This window comes from Ananas comosus, linkage group 1 (genome assembly GCF_001540865.1).
Source record: "Ananas comosus cultivar F153 linkage group 1, ASM154086v1, whole genome shotgun sequence".
In the NCBI taxonomy this organism is placed as follows: domain Eukaryota; kingdom Viridiplantae; phylum Streptophyta; class Magnoliopsida; order Poales; family Bromeliaceae; genus Ananas; species Ananas comosus.
Genome location: NC_033621.1, coordinates 1,561,756 through 1,579,229, shown reverse-complemented (window position 1 = coordinate 1,579,229; position 17,474 = coordinate 1,561,756). Strand labels below are relative to the sequence as shown.

Here is a 17,474-nt window from a genome sequence, read left to right as displayed (position 1 = left end):
TTCCACTTGAAAAGTTTCAAGCTGTCCAATTTGCCAAACACTGTGTAATGCTTCTTGTTTTTAAAATCGAAAGTAAGATAAGAACCAAACAAGCACAGGGCAAGGGGTAAAGCTAATAAAAAAAAAATTGCCGCCATTTCGTAGCCTTCTCAGTTTTCTCTCATCGGTTGTTAGTTCGCGCTTTCATATTTAGTAATTGAGAACACGCAACCACACAAATTAACTCGCTAGTTGGAACCAGATATCGCCTGCTCCAAGCGCAAAGTCATGAGTTCGCATCGAACACAAGCTGAAGAGCTCTTTGAAAAACCTGTTGTTATAACTTTTTCTATGCTTCTTCACCCTAAGTTCAACACAAAGTACCAGACACCCTTTTGGATCCGGATTGAAAAGCACAGCAGATCGATCGAGGTGCTGCGAGTAAGAACAAAAATTTTCTTTTAACAAAAGGATAGTGAGTTACACATTTTATTCACTTTAAATATATTATTATTAAGTTAGCTATAAATACGAAACAACTAGATTTATAAAGTGAACACGGCCTTGTTCACAGGAAAGGACAAAAGAACATTGTAGTGACTCGTTATAACGGGTCGGTTTTGGAAAGAGGCGACAGGTAGGTCCAATTGGTTGTGGGCCGGATACGCACGTGAGGTGCGAACGGTCACCCGCCCCGTTTCCCACTTGCTTTTCGTGTTCGATTCTAGTGGAGCGGTGACCGTTGGGCAAAAGGTCGACCGACAAGTACAGCACCGATGGACACGGGCCTCGTACTTCCCTCGCCCGTTTGTTTTGCGGTAAAAGCCAAAAGTTACTTAAAAAGTTTAGGTAAAAAGTACAAAATTTATATAAATTATAAATAATTTTAAATTGAAAATTTTGATTTGAATAAATCAATAACACTATAAGATCAAATTTTGTGCCAATTATTTATTTTATTAAATTTTTAGTTGTAAAAATTACATGCACAAACTAAATCTGTAAATATAAAATAATAAATTTAAATTTTAAAGTTAAAATATTATTGGACTAATTCAAATTAAGTTAATTAAATAATTATATAATAGAGTTAAACTTTTAAAAAAAAAAATTCACGTTTATACCAAACATATGTACCGCGGAGAAGCGAAGTATAAGACAAAAGTTGTAGCATCACATCACATCACATCAGAGTAAAGGACACCGTTGTGGCCTTGTCCATACGCCACGACTTCTCACTTCAACCTTTTTACCAGAATCAGGCAATCCCCGTGTCCGTGCGCGCGTTTCCATGAAAGAAGCTCACCTGAGTCACCTCCCACTATACAGAAGAAGCGCCACTTTTTCATTGATTCCCTCTCATTTCAAATCCAAAACATCTACTTAAAACTAATTTTCTAATTTATTTATATATACTGATATTTAACAGTAATCCCACCTTTTCAAATACAGTTTCTAAGGTTTAAAAGAAAATCTTTTTGTTAAAATATTTGTGATTTGGAAGGACATGGTTACATTAATTAATAAATAGTAGAGACTTTAAATTTGTAAAGTTTAGAAGGTCGAAACTATACTGGAAAAGCGAACCGGACGAAGATCAAATCAAAAGATGAAAAAAAAGAGAGAAGAAAACACTTTAAAAAGGTTTTTAAGTTCAAAAGCGGCTTCGGCTTGGGATCCGGTAAAAGCCGGTATGTGTGAATGTATGGCTACGAGTTAGAAACCGCCCCTGCGAGCTTCTCCATTCTGAGTGCGATCCGGGGCGGTAAGCTTACCTTCGACCTACGCCGCCGCTCCGGGGCGGAGCCGAGGCCAAGCGCCTCGACGACCTCGTCGGAGCTCCACCCGGCGCGGCGGAGCGAGTCCGAGCACCGGTCGGCCCTCAGGAGGAGTGCGTCGAGGATCGCCTCGCCGTCGACGACGACGACGTTGTCGAGTAGCCCCGACGACGCCACGTGGACCATCTCCGCCACCTCGGGCTCCCCCCACCCGCCCTCGCGGAGCACGGATCCGATCCGGTCCAGGTAGGTTCGGACCCAGTCGGGGAGGAGGCTAGGGTTAGGGATAGGGATGGAGTTTTGGACCTGGATCTCGAGGAACTGCTCTGGATCGGGGGGATGGGAGGAGGCGGAGGAGGCGCGGGCGCGGCGATCGAGGGCGGCGTCGCTCCAGAACTCGATCCAGCGGGGCTTCTTCCCGGCGATGGAGGAGTCGAGGCTGCGGCGGGCGGAGGAGGCAGAGGGAGGCGGAGGGGGAGGGATGGGGGCGGAGAGCTGGCGACGGAGGGGGAGGGCGGGGGCGGAGTCGGAGTCGGATCGGAAGGCGGCCTCGCGGCGGAAGAAGTCGGCGAGTCGGCGGCGCAGCAGGAGACGCGGGCGCGTCGTCGCCGCGTCGTCGTCGACGCGGAAGACGGGGTTGCCGGCAAGGGCTGGGAGGGCGGGAGGTAGCAGCGCGGAAGAGCGGATGAGGGCGGGCGCGGCGGAGCCGGAGCGGCGAGGCGGAGAGCGGCGGCGGGGTCGGGGGGGCGGGCCGAGGGAGCAGGGCAGGGGCGGCGTTGCCGCGGCGGGCAACGTGGAGGGCGAGGGCAGCGGAGGGGAGGCGGAGGGAGGGGAGGAGGAGGGGGAGCGGGGAGCGCCAGTCGGGGAAGCCGGGGGCGGAGGGGAGGCCGAGGGAGAGGAGGGCGCGGAGGTCGGGGGGGAAGGAGAGGCCGAGCTCGGCCTCGAGGCGGAGGAGCTCCGCGTCGGAGAGGCCCGGGAGGACGGGGACGCCGCACGAGCGGAGGTGGGAGAGGAGGGACTCGGCCAGGGCGGAGAAGGAGAGGAGCCCCGCCCGGGCGCCGGAGGAGGAGGAGGAGACGCCGGCGGCGGCGCGGGAGGAGAGGCGGCGGAGCCCCGCGGCGTGCGCCGGGGGGAGCCCCGGAGTGCGGCGGTCGACGTCGACCATGGCGGGGGAGCTAGGTTTCCGGCAGCGGCGAAGGAGGGGGTCTCCTGGGCCACAACGTTGTTTTGAGAGCGTGTGTGGGGATTTGAAAGCGTTTTTATAAGGAGAGTGGAGGGAGAGAGTGTGTGAGCCCCAGCTGGCGGAGGAATTCTATACTGTCGCAATTGCACCACGTCATTAATAATAAAATAATTTTTTTTTAAATAAAAATATAATAAAAATATATTTTAATTATGATGGGATATATATCTTAAAAAAGAGACACTTGATCGAAATGGGCAAATTTACGCCGCACGAGCGGTGGCTCATGTTTTCTCGTGGGTGATATTACCGCTGTAACTGCACGTAAGGTGGGGACCGCATAAACATGGGACGGAAAAGGCTGTGGATTTTGGATGCAATCGATGAGAGTCAACTTCTTAAGTAAGGTATGGGAGCCTTGTCTATGGGTACCTGCCAAAATTAAACCTCCACCGTCTCGTGTTATCATATATTATTAGCGTCAATCGCTTTCCTCGTACGAACAGCAAAATCTCCATCGTCGAGGGTTGAGATAACCTCTATAGAAAAAAAAAAAGAAAAAAAAGAAAAACCCCATTTTGAAGTGTTGAGACTTCATCCAGCTCCGTGGACATGGAAACCGAAAAAGCGCATCCCCACGAGATATTCTACACTGTCACACTTGCACCACGTCATCAATAACAAGCCAATCACATTCCTTCTTTTCAAATAAAAGTACAATAAAAATACTTTTTTACAATTATGATGGGACATATATTCTTAAAAGGATTAATTTGATTGGTTTGTTACGCCACGTCACTAATATACCCGTTGCATTCTAGAATTTTTCCATCCCCACGCCCAAGAAGCAATATCCATTTATAGAATCGCGAGGCCGAGCAACAAGTGCAACAATTTATGGACCAAGTAATACAACGCCATAATTCCATTACACAAATAGTTAGTAAAATCAGATACAGCACTGAATGCATCAAATTGTAGGGCTTAACACAAGAAAGAAAAGAAAACAAAACAAAAGAAAGAAAACAAAAGTCCATATGCTTGCAATATCTCAGTATCTAGATCGGCTTCTATACCTGCAATGGCATGGTCTCTTTTACCGGTCAGCGGGGGGAAACTTGCCTTAATACAATGCAAGAACAGAAAAGTTGAGTTACCTTGGAGAACGAGAGCGAGAATGCGAGTGTGAACGGGATCGTGATCGATATCTCGGGGGGGTCCTGCTCCTACTACGGCTTCTACTACGCCGATGATGCCTTCTGCAAAATATACGTAAAACATGTCTATCTTATACCACTTGGTTGTTTTCCCCTTAATACTGTCGGATCAGAATTTGGAACAAGTGTGAAAGAAAGAACCCCAAAAGCTAGCAAAGATTGGTAGGATGATGACAAAAAAAGATAGAAAAAGAAAAAAACAAAAGCATTCTACTAGGAAAAGCACCTTGGTGGAGACCTGCTTGGGCTTCTGCTATAGCTACGACGGCTGTAGCGACTTAATCTACTCGTTTCAGCAAGCTTCTCCTGCCTTTGCCGTTCCTGCTCCCGCTTTTTCGCCAACTCAGCAGCAGTATCCTTTTTAACTGCAAAGATCAACAAATCATTACTAAGAAAAAATGTCTTGCACAGAACGCTCATAATATTATACTCATCTCTTAGGACCAAACTTATCAGAACCAAACTGAAAATAGAACTGCGGAGGCACACATTTAAGGTTCACCAGTTGGTTCAATTATTGAATAGTTTGTTCGGTTTGGTTCCGATAACTTTGCTTAAATTCACCAATTCATGTTCCTATCTAGCTTCCAATAAGGGGAACATACTCTGCTTGTTCAGTTGTTTACTCATTATCCGTTTAAGGCGCTCCTGAGGCGTTTCTTTCTTCTCACTCTGTGGAGTTTTAGCAGACCCTCCAGTAGCAGTCTGTCTCAGTTTTGCTAGTGCTGATGATGAACTGAGAATAAAAGAAAATACTCGACAAGAATTAGCGACTCACTTACATTAGCGAAATATCTTGTAGAAAAAGGAGGAAAAAAAAAATGAAGTACCAGCGAAAGCTTTCAAGTAACAGCTACTTCTGCCCTCCAAAAAAAACATAGCTTGATTCTAGCAAAGATAATTAACAATCTACCTGACTGATGGTTTTGATAATTTAATACTCTTTTCCTGCTCAAGGGACAAAGAAGATGCAGGATCAGTGTGAAGTGCTTCAAGGATTCGACCACCTGATGGCCTGCAGACATGTAAAATCATTATAGAGAGCAGCAGCGGTGAATCAAAGTTTTTGTAACACAGGAACACCGGATGTGATCATAGTAGAGGTATATTCTACAAAATCTTCTGCACATGTGAGCGAGTTAGTGTAAATAACTTCAAATGTTTAATCATCTCATTGTCCCACATAACCCGACTTTATTTTAAACTCTTCAGGAAAAACCCTAGCCCGCGGCAGAGAGAAAAGATTGGCCAATATATCTTTGCAAGTATAAAAGGTCGAGTGCCCCGACCGGTTGAGAGGATCAGCTTGCACTGGAGATGATGGTGGAGAGATTGCTTCCATTTTTGGATCATCATTGCCAATTGAAACTGCAAATTCTGTGATATATTCAATCTTGGGAGGCTTTGACTTGCTTCGATAACCATTATCGGCATGCGAGCCATAATCGTGTCTTCTTGAACGTGCAGGCGTACGTGATCTTGACCTGGATCTTGATCTGTTAAAGATGATTTCCAGATGGAAAGCATTCAGAGTGTATCCCAAAGGGTCAATCAGACTATTATATGAAGTTAAAGGTCAACTTTCAAAAACTAGATGCTTAGGGGTCTTTATGCCCCAAGAGTGGAAGCTCGAGGAGCGTCAGTACATTCTTTTCTATCATAAACTAATAAAACTAACTCTAAAATTACTCAGCATACCTTCTACTCCTAGGATAAGCTTCATAAGTAGGACTTCGCCTTTGTTCCCTACATGATGATGTTCACAACAGGACGCTTATCAGCATCATAAGCTACGATGAGCATATACAATACCATCATTGATTTGATCGCTACAGCTATAATTTACAATCGATGAAATTGGAGGTTACCGGTAGGGATCATGATGCGGCGCCCTTCCAACCGAACGTGCTGCTTCCCGCTCTCTTTCCCTTTCCATCTGAGAAGCTTTCCTCCTTTCCTTGCGACTCAATTTTCTCTGTGAATTTTGGAATGTAAATCACTGCATGTAATAGTAGAAAATATATAGAACCGAAACACCAACAACAAAAAGAACTTACAATAGCAGGATCCCCTTTGATGATTTCCTTCTGCCGTTTCTCTTCCTCTTTGGCCTTCTTGTCCATATAAACAAGCCAGTTATATCTCTTGACACCAAACTCTTTTGCAATTGTTTCCATTCGTTCATCGTTACTATCATCACTACTGAAATCTTTCTCATCATCGTCATCATCTTCATCTTCATCGTCTTCGTCCTCATCATCACCATCTACATTCTGAGAGTCTTCATTACTGTCTCCGTTGTATGAGAATCCAACTTGTGAGTATGAACCTTTATTCACCGGAGGTTGTGATGAATGTGGTCTGTATTGAGAAAGAAAAGAAACAAAACTGCAATAAATGAAAATGCTCTAAGAGCACCATAATTCTTTTAGCTGAAGTAAATCTTTTTAAGTCGAGATAGAAAACCAATCACTTCCTGAATACCTAAAAAAGCAACTAATTTCAAAATGAAAGCACATATCTATCAGTTAGTTCAAAGTTAGTAAATATAGGGAGTATTTCAAAGCAAAGTAAAGAACATTCCAGATGGTAGTTGTGCAACTGAAAGAGCTAAAAGATGTTCCATGCAGGGCAGCTGTAGTTGTTTATAATCTAGAATACAACATTCTTTTTGTGCAACTTCTCATTTATTATATACATAATATATAAATACGTACATGTATATACGTATACACATATATATACATATATATATACATATATAAACCAATACCTCTCAAAATTCAAGGAAATTACGGACTTCGCCTCCAACTCTTGATGAACATGCTGCAAACCCTCCTCATCAGTAACTGTAAGCAGACAAAGTTTCTACTGTGAATGTATTTCCCAATAGTTTTTACTGTGAACGTATTTCCCATAGTTTAGCAGAAAGTTTTTTTTTTGTTTTTTGTTTTTGCAATGAACCCCATCACATAGGGTGGAAGAGGAAGAGAAAATGAAAATCTCTAGACACAGTCATAGAATCCAAAACCAAAAAGTACCGACATCCTCTTCGCCGATGCTTAATCAAATCCCGATAACGCTCAAAATTAACAAACTCCTCAACTTCTTCCTCTTCACCAGTCTTCTGTTGAGCACGGAAAGTTCGACTACCAGAATCGCGAATGAAATCAAGCAGAGCACGGCCGTCAAATCTGCCGAGAAAAACAGAAAAAGGTACATTTGTTGGATATTTTAGATTAATGATAAAACTCCAAAATTCAAAAGTGTTACCTGTCAATCAAAATATCTTCCTTTCCATTCCACGGTATCCTGCAAACAACTCCAAAGATGCAATAATTCAACATACAGAATCCATGAATTAAGTTGAACTGCTAGTTTAACCAACATAAACCGATTGTCCACTCGAAAATTAAAACTATTAGATCACACAACCAACTGTATAATTATAAAAATCAACAAGCTAACTAATGACATGAAAGGGGGGAAAAATCAAAGGAGAAATTAAATCACAAATTCAATATAAGGTATTCGTTATTTAATTAGAAGTGCTATTTTACTCAACATAAACTTAATTTTTCCATCTAAAATTTGATCTTATTAGACTACGCAACCAAACGCAGAATCTCAAATCATCTAACTACCTTTAACATGAAAAAAAAAAAAAAAACAGAACAGCAGCAGAAAACACAAGGAATTAGTGATTGAAGTATAACAGCCACCTTATCCAACAAACCTACCTAAATATTAATCGTATTAAACTAAATAACAAAGCATTAGATTCAACTCATCCAACAAACAACAACACAAAAAACCATGAAAACCGCAAGACAAGGGATCAAAGCCGAGACAAATCGAGGGATCGTCACGAGAGATGGATTAGGTTTATACGCACAGGCCCTGCTGATCCTGCGTGGCCTGGTAGAGCCCATCATCGCGGTGGACGCGGCACCGCGATCCGACGACCTGGAGCGACTGCTGCGGATCGCCGCGGCGCTTCGCGAGGTAGATCGCGCGGCGCTGCGCCCGCTTCCGCGCCGCGTCCATCAGGTCGTGCACCTTCCTCTCCGATCGCCGCGCCTCGTGCCACATCGCTCTGCGCTCTCCCCTTCGCCTCGCTTCGTCCTCGATCGGAGGATCGGGAGATCCCGCAACTCCGAAACCCTAACCCTAGCCGCTAGAAGCTTCGCTGCCTCCGAACAAAACGAACGAACGCTGTAGAGAGAGAGAGAGAGAGAGAGAGAGAGAGAGAGAGAAAGCGAAGTCGCGGAAAACGCTGGAGCAAGGTTCTTCTGGGCGCGCCAAACAATAATGGGCTTTAATGGGCTGGATGAGCTTTATTGGACTGGGCTTCATTAACATTATCGGTTGGGCTCCTGAGAAAATTGCACATTAGTCCCAAAACTTTTCGGCCTTTCTTACGTTCAAATTCGAGACTCATATACTGAACCAATTTGAAACTTTCCACTGTATAAGCTTGGCAAATTCTAGAAACTGGTTTCCAATTTTTTTTTTTTTTTTCCTGCTCGAAGAAACAAACAGAAGCAAAACCAAACTAATATTTTTTTCACTTTTATTTAAAAGAGGCTATTGAGTTATACCCATACAAATATCAGCAGTAAAGCTTTCGATTTAGTTTAATTTTAATCCTCTTTTTTTTATTGGTGCGTTTTAGTTTAGAGAAATGCGGCTTATACACCGAAAGTTAAGACGTAAATTTTACGCCTATTTGTCTAAAAATTCAAATATTTTTGAATTTTAATAGCAAAAAATAATAAACTTAGAGTAAAATTATTGACCTTTCAAATAAATACGGTGTAAGATTTAGCAGAAAGGGACTTTTGCGGGAATTTAGATAAGTAGCGTCTCTTTTCGAAATTACGCACGATAGCGGGCTAAAAGTTGAAATGAATAATAAATAAAAAATAAAAAAATGTCGCTTTTCCAAGTTGGCCACAAACACGAAAGAAAAACAAATAAAAGGAGGAAAAGAAAAAAAAAAAAAACACTCTTATTTCGTTCCATTTTTATCTCGAGAGGAGACGCGACTTTGTTTTCATCGAGGGAGAGCATCAACAGTAATCCAATCCATGGTACGTTCGATCACAAATCTCCTTCCTCCTCAATCCGCTTTCCAATTTTTTTTCGGATTTTTCCCGTTTTAATTCATTTGTTCTTTTGACGTAGACCATGATTTAGTGTTCAAAAGCTTCAGTTTCTGGTAAAATTCTTAGGGTTTGCTCTGTAGAGAGATTAAACTCCACAAATTCTCAAATTAATTAAATACTGTTTATTTAGATTATATATTTACTGCATATAGTGGATTTGCTACGGAACCTTTGTTGATAATACCCTAAATTCTTAATTTGATACTTATTTAACGGGAAAGTAGAATTAAATAGAGAGTGGAAGAAGATGATGAAGATTATGATCACTTTGATGGGATTAAACCTTAGAATCCTTAGTATCCGTCTCATAGTTTTGCGATTTGATAGATTAAAATTGTAATTAACTAAGGTCCGAGAAATATTTTAGCAGTAGTATGGTTGTACTTTTTGCTGGAGTGTTAAGTAATGTTTTCCTTTTTTACTTGGTATACTGTTTTACTAAATCTAACAGTTGGATTGTTTATGAGCAATTTAAACTTGGTGTAAAATAATTTATGATTCTGTGCACATCATGCAATAGAAAGAAATCATCAGTTCAATGGATGACCTTAAAATTGCTCATTTGTTAATTGCATCAAATGTTTCTTTGCCTTTTCTGGCTCTTTAAACTTTTCTCTTTCCAAAGCCAAAGTTGCCTTACTGCTTCGAAGCTTCAGCAATCTTAAAAAATGATTCTCAAATGATATTCATATGCTACTTTTCTTAAAAAATGAGTCCAAAAAATATGGACTCATTTTTTGCTTCTTGTTTTTCCTTTGGGGCAAAATATGAGTATTATCTGCTAGTTTCTTCCCACTTATTTAGGCTTTTATAATATGTAAATTTGCAAATTTTACTTTTTATTTTATCATATCCAAATTTACAAATTTCTTTTTCTCAAAAAATTTTGTAAATTTGGATGTGATCAATAAAATTAACTTTTAAAAGTTTGAATATTCTAACTCTGTTTTCTCGTGCTTTAGTCCTACAACATGCATGGATTTTTGTTTTTGTTGTTCTCTATCTCTAATGCGTCAATTTTTGTCATGTAGGCTAGTGTTAATGTAAAGGGACATAAGAGAGAAAAGCCTCGAAGTCGTATATCACAACAAAAGAGGCAGGAAATAAAGGAAGCATTTGATCTTTTTGACATAGATGGTTCTGGTACGGATTGAATTTTGATTCTTTTCCTTTTTATCTCTGTTGTTATTAGCCAATTATTTCCCTTATGACACCATAATTCTCCTGCAGGCACTATTGATGGCAAAGAGTTGAATGTCGCAATGAGGTATCTTTTCTGATGTTAATCAGTGGGTTTGATGCCGCTTGTCATTCAAAAATTTTGAAGTAAATTGCTATTCAATTTACTAACTATTTTTAATTTATCTTTGTTTACAGGGCCTTGGGGTTTGAAATGACAGAAGAGGTGAGATATGTCCTCTTTAATTTCGCCAAGTGTTTCGATATCTTCCTCCTCTGTGTTTGCATACTATTAAACTGTGATACCGTGTAGTCATGTTGACTGTGTTCAACAATAATTCTCTCATTTGATTCATATTAAAAAAAACGAAAAATGGAAAATAGGAATATCCATAATCTTCTCATGTCAGGAATTGTTGAAATAAAGTATGTACTTGCTTCATACCAGTTATTGCAAGTTCGACATCTGCCTAAATTTGCTATAAACAATAATTCTGCACCAATTTCAAGGGGGTTGACATGAGTTTTTTCTTTTTGCTGGATCCAGCTTGTCCTTTAGTTTTCTCTGGACTTATTTTGGGAGATGGGATGATGCCCCTGTTATATCATGAAAAGTTGGATACTTTAAGCTTATTACAAGCTAGTGTTACCTTACATTCCCTTTAAAATTTAATCTGATATGTTATATTTTGTGTTGGCAAATACTATTATCCGCTGGACATCCCTTTGTAGTTTTCATTTTTTTTTTTTGTCATACTGGCGTAGTAATACTGGCATAGTAAAGAAAGTTAGATTGATCTACTTATTTCTGCTTTGTTCTTGTTCACTTTGGAAATGACTATAGCTAATTACAAGATCCTTTTGTTACTACAGCAAATTAATCAGATGATTGCTGATGTTGACAAAGATGGCAGTGGTGCAATTGATTTTGATGAATTTGTGTACATGATGACTACCAAGATCGGAGAGAAAGACACTAGAGAGGAACTTATGAAGGCTTTTCGTATTATTGACCAAGATAATAATGTAAGTTCTTATTAACTTCTTCCTCTCTCTATCTCTCACCGCTCATTTGTTTTAGAGACGTCCGTATTCAACTATTTCAAATGCGTTCTTATGTGGGGCAAGTAGCTCTGAGCCATAAACATATGTTTTTTTTTAAGTAAATGCATTGTAAATCGACCGACCGTCCCTAGCGCAAGTGGCAAAGGGTTTGGTGGTTGGTACCCGAGGTCGCAAGTTCGAATTCTAGTTGATTCACATTTCTAGCTAAGTTTATTTCTAAAAAGAAATAAAACAAAGTGGGTAGCATGCTGCCTATCTCTCGAAGAAAACAAAAAAATGCATTGTAAATCTTACTTTTCATGTTTACTAAAAAATATTGCAGGGGAAGATATCCGATGTTGATATCCAGCGTATTGCTAGAGATTTGGGTGAAAGCTTTACTCTTCAGGAGATTAGAGAGATGATAGAAGCAGCAGATCGCAACGGTGGGTACTCCTCTTATTCTCTGCGGTTGGCCATTTGAATGCAATTTTTCTTGCCATTATTTTGAACTTCTTGTCATCATAATGTTTTCTCAGAAACTATATTCTGAGCATTTCTGTTGACCATTAATAAGAGCTCTCCTCCTAGCCATATGTGAAGTCGCCTCTATGCGCTGAAACTTTTGTTGCTCTTCATCTTCTTTTCTCTTGCCACACTGTATGGGAAACAAATCTTAAGATTTCAGTTCCTGAAATGCAGGTGATGGAGAAGTAGATGCCAATGAATTCATCACGATCATGAAAAACACGAAGTTCTGTAACTAGGTTTCTGCAAACCTTCCTCGAATATCAGAAAACTCGATGGTCGCCCGATCTTTACACCCTTGAGATGATCGGCAACTGCGATGCAATAAATTTGTTTTGCGAGTCCTCTAAACTATGGAGCTCTTCTGAGATAACCATGTTTATTTCCCTAGTCAGCCTCTTGTAAATATATAACTTGTAGTTCCTTCTTCTATAACGTATTTACGGAGTTTCTGTCTAATGTTTGTGATGCTTTTTTTTTTAGATAAATGGTGTTTGTGTTGTTAAAAATGGTGATTTATACATGGAAATGGCAGTTTAAGTTATTATGGAATAATCTGTTTCTTTTTTTTTTCGTATTTATGATAATTGTGATGACACCATGCTAGATGTTTTCATGCTTATCCATGATTGATGAGTTCATGCGCTCTTCGCACGCGCTGAAAAATTATTAAAATACTCCCCGTGTTATTCCAGAATTGCGATTTACTCCTTAAAAAAAATTTCTCCCAAACTTCTGATAATTTCTAACCTGTCATGTTTCTTTTCGATTTTTCATGTTCTAACCCCCACTTCGAAAACTCATACTTATAATACTCGAGAAGCATATCCCAGATCTTAATATATTTTCGTACAAAATAGTCATTTTAATTTTGGATAAGTTAATTATTATTTATAAAAACAGTAGCTACAGATCAAATTATAACGTACAAAAAAAGTTACGTGACTCAAATATTGGGATTGTATAGGGACTATCAACACATTTTACCCATAATCTTATTAACAAATCCCCAAATTTGTAATTATCTAAAATAACTAAAAACTCCCATTAGTTAATATCGTTAAAATCCACTTATTTTTATTATTATTATTATTTTTTCTCCTGTACACAGCTAAGGGAATTTCCCAAGCTAACGACCCTTAAACACTCCCCCTCTCCTTACCCCCTTCCGCATAATTCCAACTATACGCACATCACATACACCGTCCATTCACACACCGCGATCCCTACGAACGGTGGATCCGACACAACGCGTACAAATTGCATGCGGACGTTGTGCGTTGAAGTGGCGGCGAGTCGCAATCTCGCCCGGAGTGGGCCTCCACCTCGTCCACTAATTTCCATTAATTTTATTATAAAAAAAATATTTCGATTACGTATTTATCTATACATCTTTATTTTCTAATGATGGCATAAAATTCCGTAATAATCGCGAAAATTAATGCAAAAAAATAGGGGGGCAACCAAAAAAAAAAAAAAAACTGATGAAGAGGAGGAGAAGGAGAGAGAACGAGAGGGAGAAGCGTGGAGACGCGGATCGATTATGCGAGTGGTTGGATAAATTTATTCTGATTTTGTAGTAAGCCTCTTTAATTAATTATTTGCTTCCTGTTTTTGGCTTAAACATGGTGTTTTAATTGGTGAATTTTGTGTTGTTGTGATGATAATTATGGATTATATGGGTATTTATGAAGGGTTTTTGCGTTTGACTAATTAAGAATTAAATAGATTCTGTAACGAATTTAGAGCTCTGTCATGGATAGATATTACTCAGTAGTGTAATTAATGAGGTGCGTAATTTGAATGCTTTTAGAATCATTCTTGTTGATTCTCTTTTGAATTTGCTGTAAAATGAATGCTTTTTGCATTTGTATTCTTTTGAATTTTCTCAACCTATGTGAGAATTATTTGGGCCACTTAGTTGCTGTAATTTACGAGAAATTAGAGATTTTTAACATTCATGTCAAATCTGAAGTTGTAATTTTGATTTGTGCAGATACATTGTTAACCTTTCTGCTGTCATTTACATGCAGAAAGGAAACAAAGTGTCAGAAAATGGACGAAACGAAATGCGACGAAGAACAGCTACCAGAATCTCAGGCAACTTCTGCAGAGACTCCGATTCCTCCGACGAATAACGAAGATACGAACATCGAGCCAGATATTCGTGATAGCTTAACACAAGCAAATGAGAAATCTACTTTGTCAGAGAGCTCGAATGAATCGAAGGATCCTATAGATGACGATGACGACTCTGTGGCTTTATCATCGCAAGTGCTTGTAGATTCGACACCTCGTGCATTGGATAAACTTACGAAGCCGGATAGCTCAAATGATCTGAAGACGCCTGTAGATGTTCGGACTAATGACGGTCCTATTGATTCGACGAACAAGGGAAAAGCTGTTTTGGTGCTTAATGATGTTCAGAGTGGCAGTGAAGCTCGTCCATCGTTTGCAATGAGAGTTAAAGAATACAGGCCTGGTTCACAGGTGAAGAGTGAGAATTTGAGAAAGGAAGCATGGGAGTCGAGTAATTCTCGAGACCGTGGAAGAAGTGTGAATCCACACAGGGGTGTCATCGACACTGCAGCGCCTTTTGAATCGGTTAAGGCAGCTGTCTCGAAGTTTGGGGGGATCGTTGATTGGAAAGCGCACAAATCGCTGACTCTTGAGGTAACGAAAAATTTCTACGATTCCATGAATGATTGTCGTTAGAATTCTGCGATACAAGTAATCCTTAGGATTCCATGAAGAGCCACTTTCGCTTTTAGCACTGCTATGTCTTAAAATTTGTCTTTGAGAACTTAGTTACTCTTTCTTAGAGATGAAGATAACAGTTGTCGAACACGAGTAAGAAATTATTCTGAAAATTCTACTACATAGTTTAATATATGAGAACATTTCTTGCAAATATATGGAGGCTAAAATCCATTTCTTGTGCGGTTTTGTTTCGTAATCAAATCATACCATTGTATGCTGGTATGTACATTTAGACACGCATCTGACGAGAGCACCATGGCATCTCACTTCTTATTTACAGCGAAGTGGCGATGTCCAACTTGAACTTGAGAAGGTACAAAAAGAAATTCCAGCGCACAAAATGCAACTGCAAGCTACCGAGGAGGCAAAAGCGCAGGTCCTTAAGGAGCTAGAGAGCACCAGAAGGCTCGTAGAAGAAGTCAAACTCGATCTCGAGAAGGTGCAAACTGAAGAGGCCCAGGCAAAACAGGACTCGGAGCTTGCGCAACTTCGAATGAAAGAAATTGAGCAAGGAATCGCCGGCGAAGCCAGCGTGGTGGCCAAGGCGCAGCTGGACGTTGGACGAGCACGCCGCGATAGCGCTTTTGCGGAACTAAAGTCTGTGAAAGAAGAGCTGCAAGCACTACAGGAACAGTATGGTGCATTACTTTGTGAAAAAGATGCTATGATAAGAAAAGCAGATGAGTCTATTAGCGAATCGAAGGGGATTGAAAAGAAAGTGGAGGAACTCACCGTAGAGCTTATTTCTGCTAAGGAAAAGTTGGAGTCAGCGCATGCCGCGCATCTCGACGCAGAGGACCGTAGGATCGGCGCATCTTTGGCGAGAGAACAAGATTGTATTGCTTGGGAGAAAGAGCTGAAGCAAGCAGAAGAGGAGATCAAACGACTAAACGAGCAGCGGTCGTCGGCAGAGGACCTGAAGTCGAAGTTAAATTCAGCATCTGATTTGTTACTGAATCTGAAAGCTGAGCTGGCAGCCTGCACAGAGGCAAAGTTGAACGGCGAAGATGATAATATAACCGGCGAGACAAATAAAATGCGAAAGTCCATTCAAGAAGCACTGGATTCGAAAAGAAAAGAGATTGAGGAAGTTGAAGGGAGTATCGAGAAAGCGAAAGAAGAGGTCAGCGGTTTAAAACTTGCAGTTTCAACTCTTAGATCGGAGCTGGATAAAGAGAAAGCAGTCCTCGCAACCGTGAAGCAGAGGGAAGGAATGGCTTCTATAGCAGTTTCGTCTCTCGAAGCCGAGCTCAATAAAACAAGAGAAGAGATAGAAACCGTTGAGGCGAAAGAAAAGGAAACCAGAGAAAACATGATGGAGCTACCTAAGCTGTTGCCAGAAGCTGCTCAAGAAGCCAATCGAGCCAAGTCGGCCGCAAAGCTAGCGCAAGAAGAGCTTAGAAAAGCCGACGAAGAAGCCGAACAAGCCAAAGCCAGCGTGATCACCACCGAGATAAGAATGCATGCGGCTTTAAAGGAAATAGAGGCTGCGAGGACTTCAGAGAAGTTGGCGCTCGCTGCGATCAAAGCATTGCAAGATAGTGAGGAGGCTACAAGTTTAGGAGAGGACTCTCCCAAAGGAGAGACCCTTTCAATTGACGAGTACTTCACTCTTAGCAAGAGAGCTCATGAAGCCGAAGTGGCGGCCCGTGAGAAAGCAATGGCTGCGACGGCGCAGGTTGAGTCAGCTAAGGAGTCCGAATTCAAGAGCTTAGAGATACTAAATCAAGTATACAAAGAAATAGAGCAAAAGAGAGAAGCTTTGAGAGTTGCATCAGAGAAGGCAGAGAAGGCCCAGAAGGAAAAATTGGCTGCCGAGCAGGAATTGCGGAACTGGAGAGAGGAAAGCGAACAGCGTCGTAAAATCGGAGATACTGCAAGAAGTGCAACTTTTCCTAAACGAAGTTATAGCGCTAAAATTAAGAGCTTTGATGAGAGAGAACATGAAATTAGTGCCGAAGCAACGGTGGATCCAAAGTCGTATACGCCACAAAGTAGCCCAGAGCAGAATGTTTCGGATGCGAAGTTGAGAAGGAAGAGATCGTTTTTTCCTCGGGTCGTCATGTCTGTCATGACAAGGAGAAAAGCTCAGACGGACAAGTAATGGGATATCTTTTCTTCTTTGAGTATGCATGTACAAGTTTTCAGCCAATTGTATACTTCACATCTATAATAAAGTTAAATTTATTTATTTATTAAGTTGATTTGCTGTGAGTTTTGCAATACATTTGTTATAGGCTTTTCGTGAGAACATGTTGAAGAGTATGCTTGTAGCTATTCGGAACTATTGAGATCCTAATTTCTGTATCGTTTGAGAACCGTATGTTTCGTATCATTTCAAGTATCGAGATTTTCGGTGTAGTTTTTTGTGTACATTCTGACTGCATAATGTAGCTCGCTGCAATAAAGATTCGTATATCTGTCATGATCAAACTGTGGGAGCCATACATAATTGATGATTTTTTGTAGTTAATTTTGATAGATCTTCAGAATAGTCGGAGCGCAGAAGTTATGAAAGGTTCTCAAGTGAACTACTGTTGGTGCTTTTATCGCCCTCTCCCGATACTCATTATCGCACGCAACCGTTAATGTAGCTTCTTGTGGTTATTAGAATCACTATTTGACAATGAGCTAATGT

General features: G+C 40.8%; 4 protein-coding genes across 7 annotated transcripts; 2 read left to right on the top strand and 2 right to left on the bottom strand.

The window, feature by feature from the left end:
• LOC109715387 lies at positions 1,076-2,959 on the bottom strand. The gene is made up of 3 exons (XM_020240367.1): positions 2,551-2,959; positions 1,681-2,468; positions 1,076-1,475 (listed from the first exon to the last, which is right to left on the bottom strand). The coding sequence occupies exons 1-2, from the start codon at positions 2,920-2,922 to the stop codon at positions 1,689-1,691; spliced, it is 1,152 nt and encodes a 383-aa protein (XP_020095956.1). The 5' UTR covers positions 2,923-2,959; the 3' UTR covers positions 1,076-1,475; positions 1,681-1,688.
• On the bottom strand, positions 3,798-8,406 carry LOC109710097 (CLK4-associating serine/arginine rich protein). Its single transcript, XM_020232536.1, has 13 exons — positions 8,053-8,406; positions 7,431-7,469; positions 7,203-7,351; positions 6,931-7,006; positions 6,215-6,518; positions 6,026-6,132; positions 5,856-5,903; positions 5,447-5,653; positions 5,071-5,172; positions 4,763-4,893; positions 4,384-4,522; positions 4,098-4,199; positions 3,798-4,016 (listed from the first exon to the last, which is right to left on the bottom strand). The coding sequence occupies exons 1-13, from the start codon at positions 8,247-8,249 to the stop codon at positions 3,992-3,994; spliced, it is 1,626 nt and encodes a 541-aa protein (XP_020088125.1). The 5' UTR covers positions 8,250-8,406; the 3' UTR covers positions 3,798-3,991.
• Positions 9,093-12,631, top strand: LOC109710104 (caltractin-like). The gene is made up of 7 exons (XM_020232549.1): positions 9,093-9,250; positions 10,357-10,468; positions 10,556-10,592; positions 10,703-10,730; positions 11,378-11,530; positions 11,892-11,994; positions 12,251-12,631. The coding sequence occupies exons 1-7, from the start codon at positions 9,248-9,250 to the stop codon at positions 12,313-12,315; spliced, it is 501 nt and encodes a 166-aa protein (XP_020088138.1). The 5' UTR covers positions 9,093-9,247; the 3' UTR covers positions 12,316-12,631.
• On the top strand, positions 13,523-17,170 carry LOC109719345 (protein WEAK CHLOROPLAST MOVEMENT UNDER BLUE LIGHT 1-like). Of its 4 annotated transcripts, none has more exons than XM_020245970.1 (3): positions 13,523-13,628; positions 14,073-14,749; positions 15,117-17,170. In XM_020245970.1, the coding sequence occupies exons 2-3, from the start codon at positions 14,132-14,134 to the stop codon at positions 16,938-16,940; spliced, it is 2,442 nt and encodes an 813-aa protein (XP_020101559.1). In that variant the 5' UTR covers positions 13,523-13,628; positions 14,073-14,131; the 3' UTR covers positions 16,941-17,170. The 4 variants fall into 4 exon arrangements, with proteins under 4 accessions (XP_020101559.1, XP_020101549.1, XP_020101568.1 ...); XM_020245960.1 differs by having other exon boundaries at positions 13,523-13,655; positions 14,110-14,749; XM_020245979.1 differs by having other exon boundaries at positions 13,524-13,628; positions 14,110-14,749.

Bases quoted from the DNA above. Each gene is read 5' to 3' on its own strand.
- LOC109719345 (XM_020245970.1), top strand. From the start codon at position 14,132: ATGGACGAAACGAAATGCGACGAAGAACAGCTACCAGAATCTCAGGCA. The intron at 14,750-15,116 runs GTAACGAAAAAT...TCTTATTTACAG, and splicing joins ACAAATCGCTGACTCTTGAG to CGAAGTGGCGATGTCCAACT.
- LOC109710097 (XM_020232536.1), bottom strand. From the start codon at position 8,249: ATGTGGCACGAGGCGCGGCGATCGGAGAGGAAGGTGCACGACCTGATG. The intron at 5,654-5,855 runs GTATGCTGAGTA...CATCTTTAACAG, and splicing joins GCTTATCCTAGGAGTAGAAG to ATCAAGATCCAGGTCAAGAT. The intron at 4,017-4,097 runs GTAACTCAACTT...ATGCCATTGCAG, and splicing joins TCTCGCTCTCGTTCTCCAAG to GTATAGAAGCCGATCTAGAT.
- LOC109715387 (XM_020240367.1), bottom strand. From the start codon at position 2,922: ATGGTCGACGTCGACCGCCGCACTCCGGGGCTCCCCCCGGCGCACGCC. The intron at 2,469-2,550 runs GTTGCCCGCCGC...CCGCCTCGCCGC, and splicing joins CCGCTGCCCTCGCCCTCCAC to TCCGGCTCCGCCGCGCCCGC.
- LOC109710104 (XM_020232549.1), top strand. The intron at 10,731-11,377 runs GTGAGATATGTC...TTGTTACTACAG, and splicing joins GGTTTGAAATGACAGAAGAG to CAAATTAATCAGATGATTGC. The intron at 11,531-11,891 runs GTAAGTTCTTAT...AAAATATTGCAG, and splicing joins TTATTGACCAAGATAATAAT to GGGAAGATATCCGATGTTGA.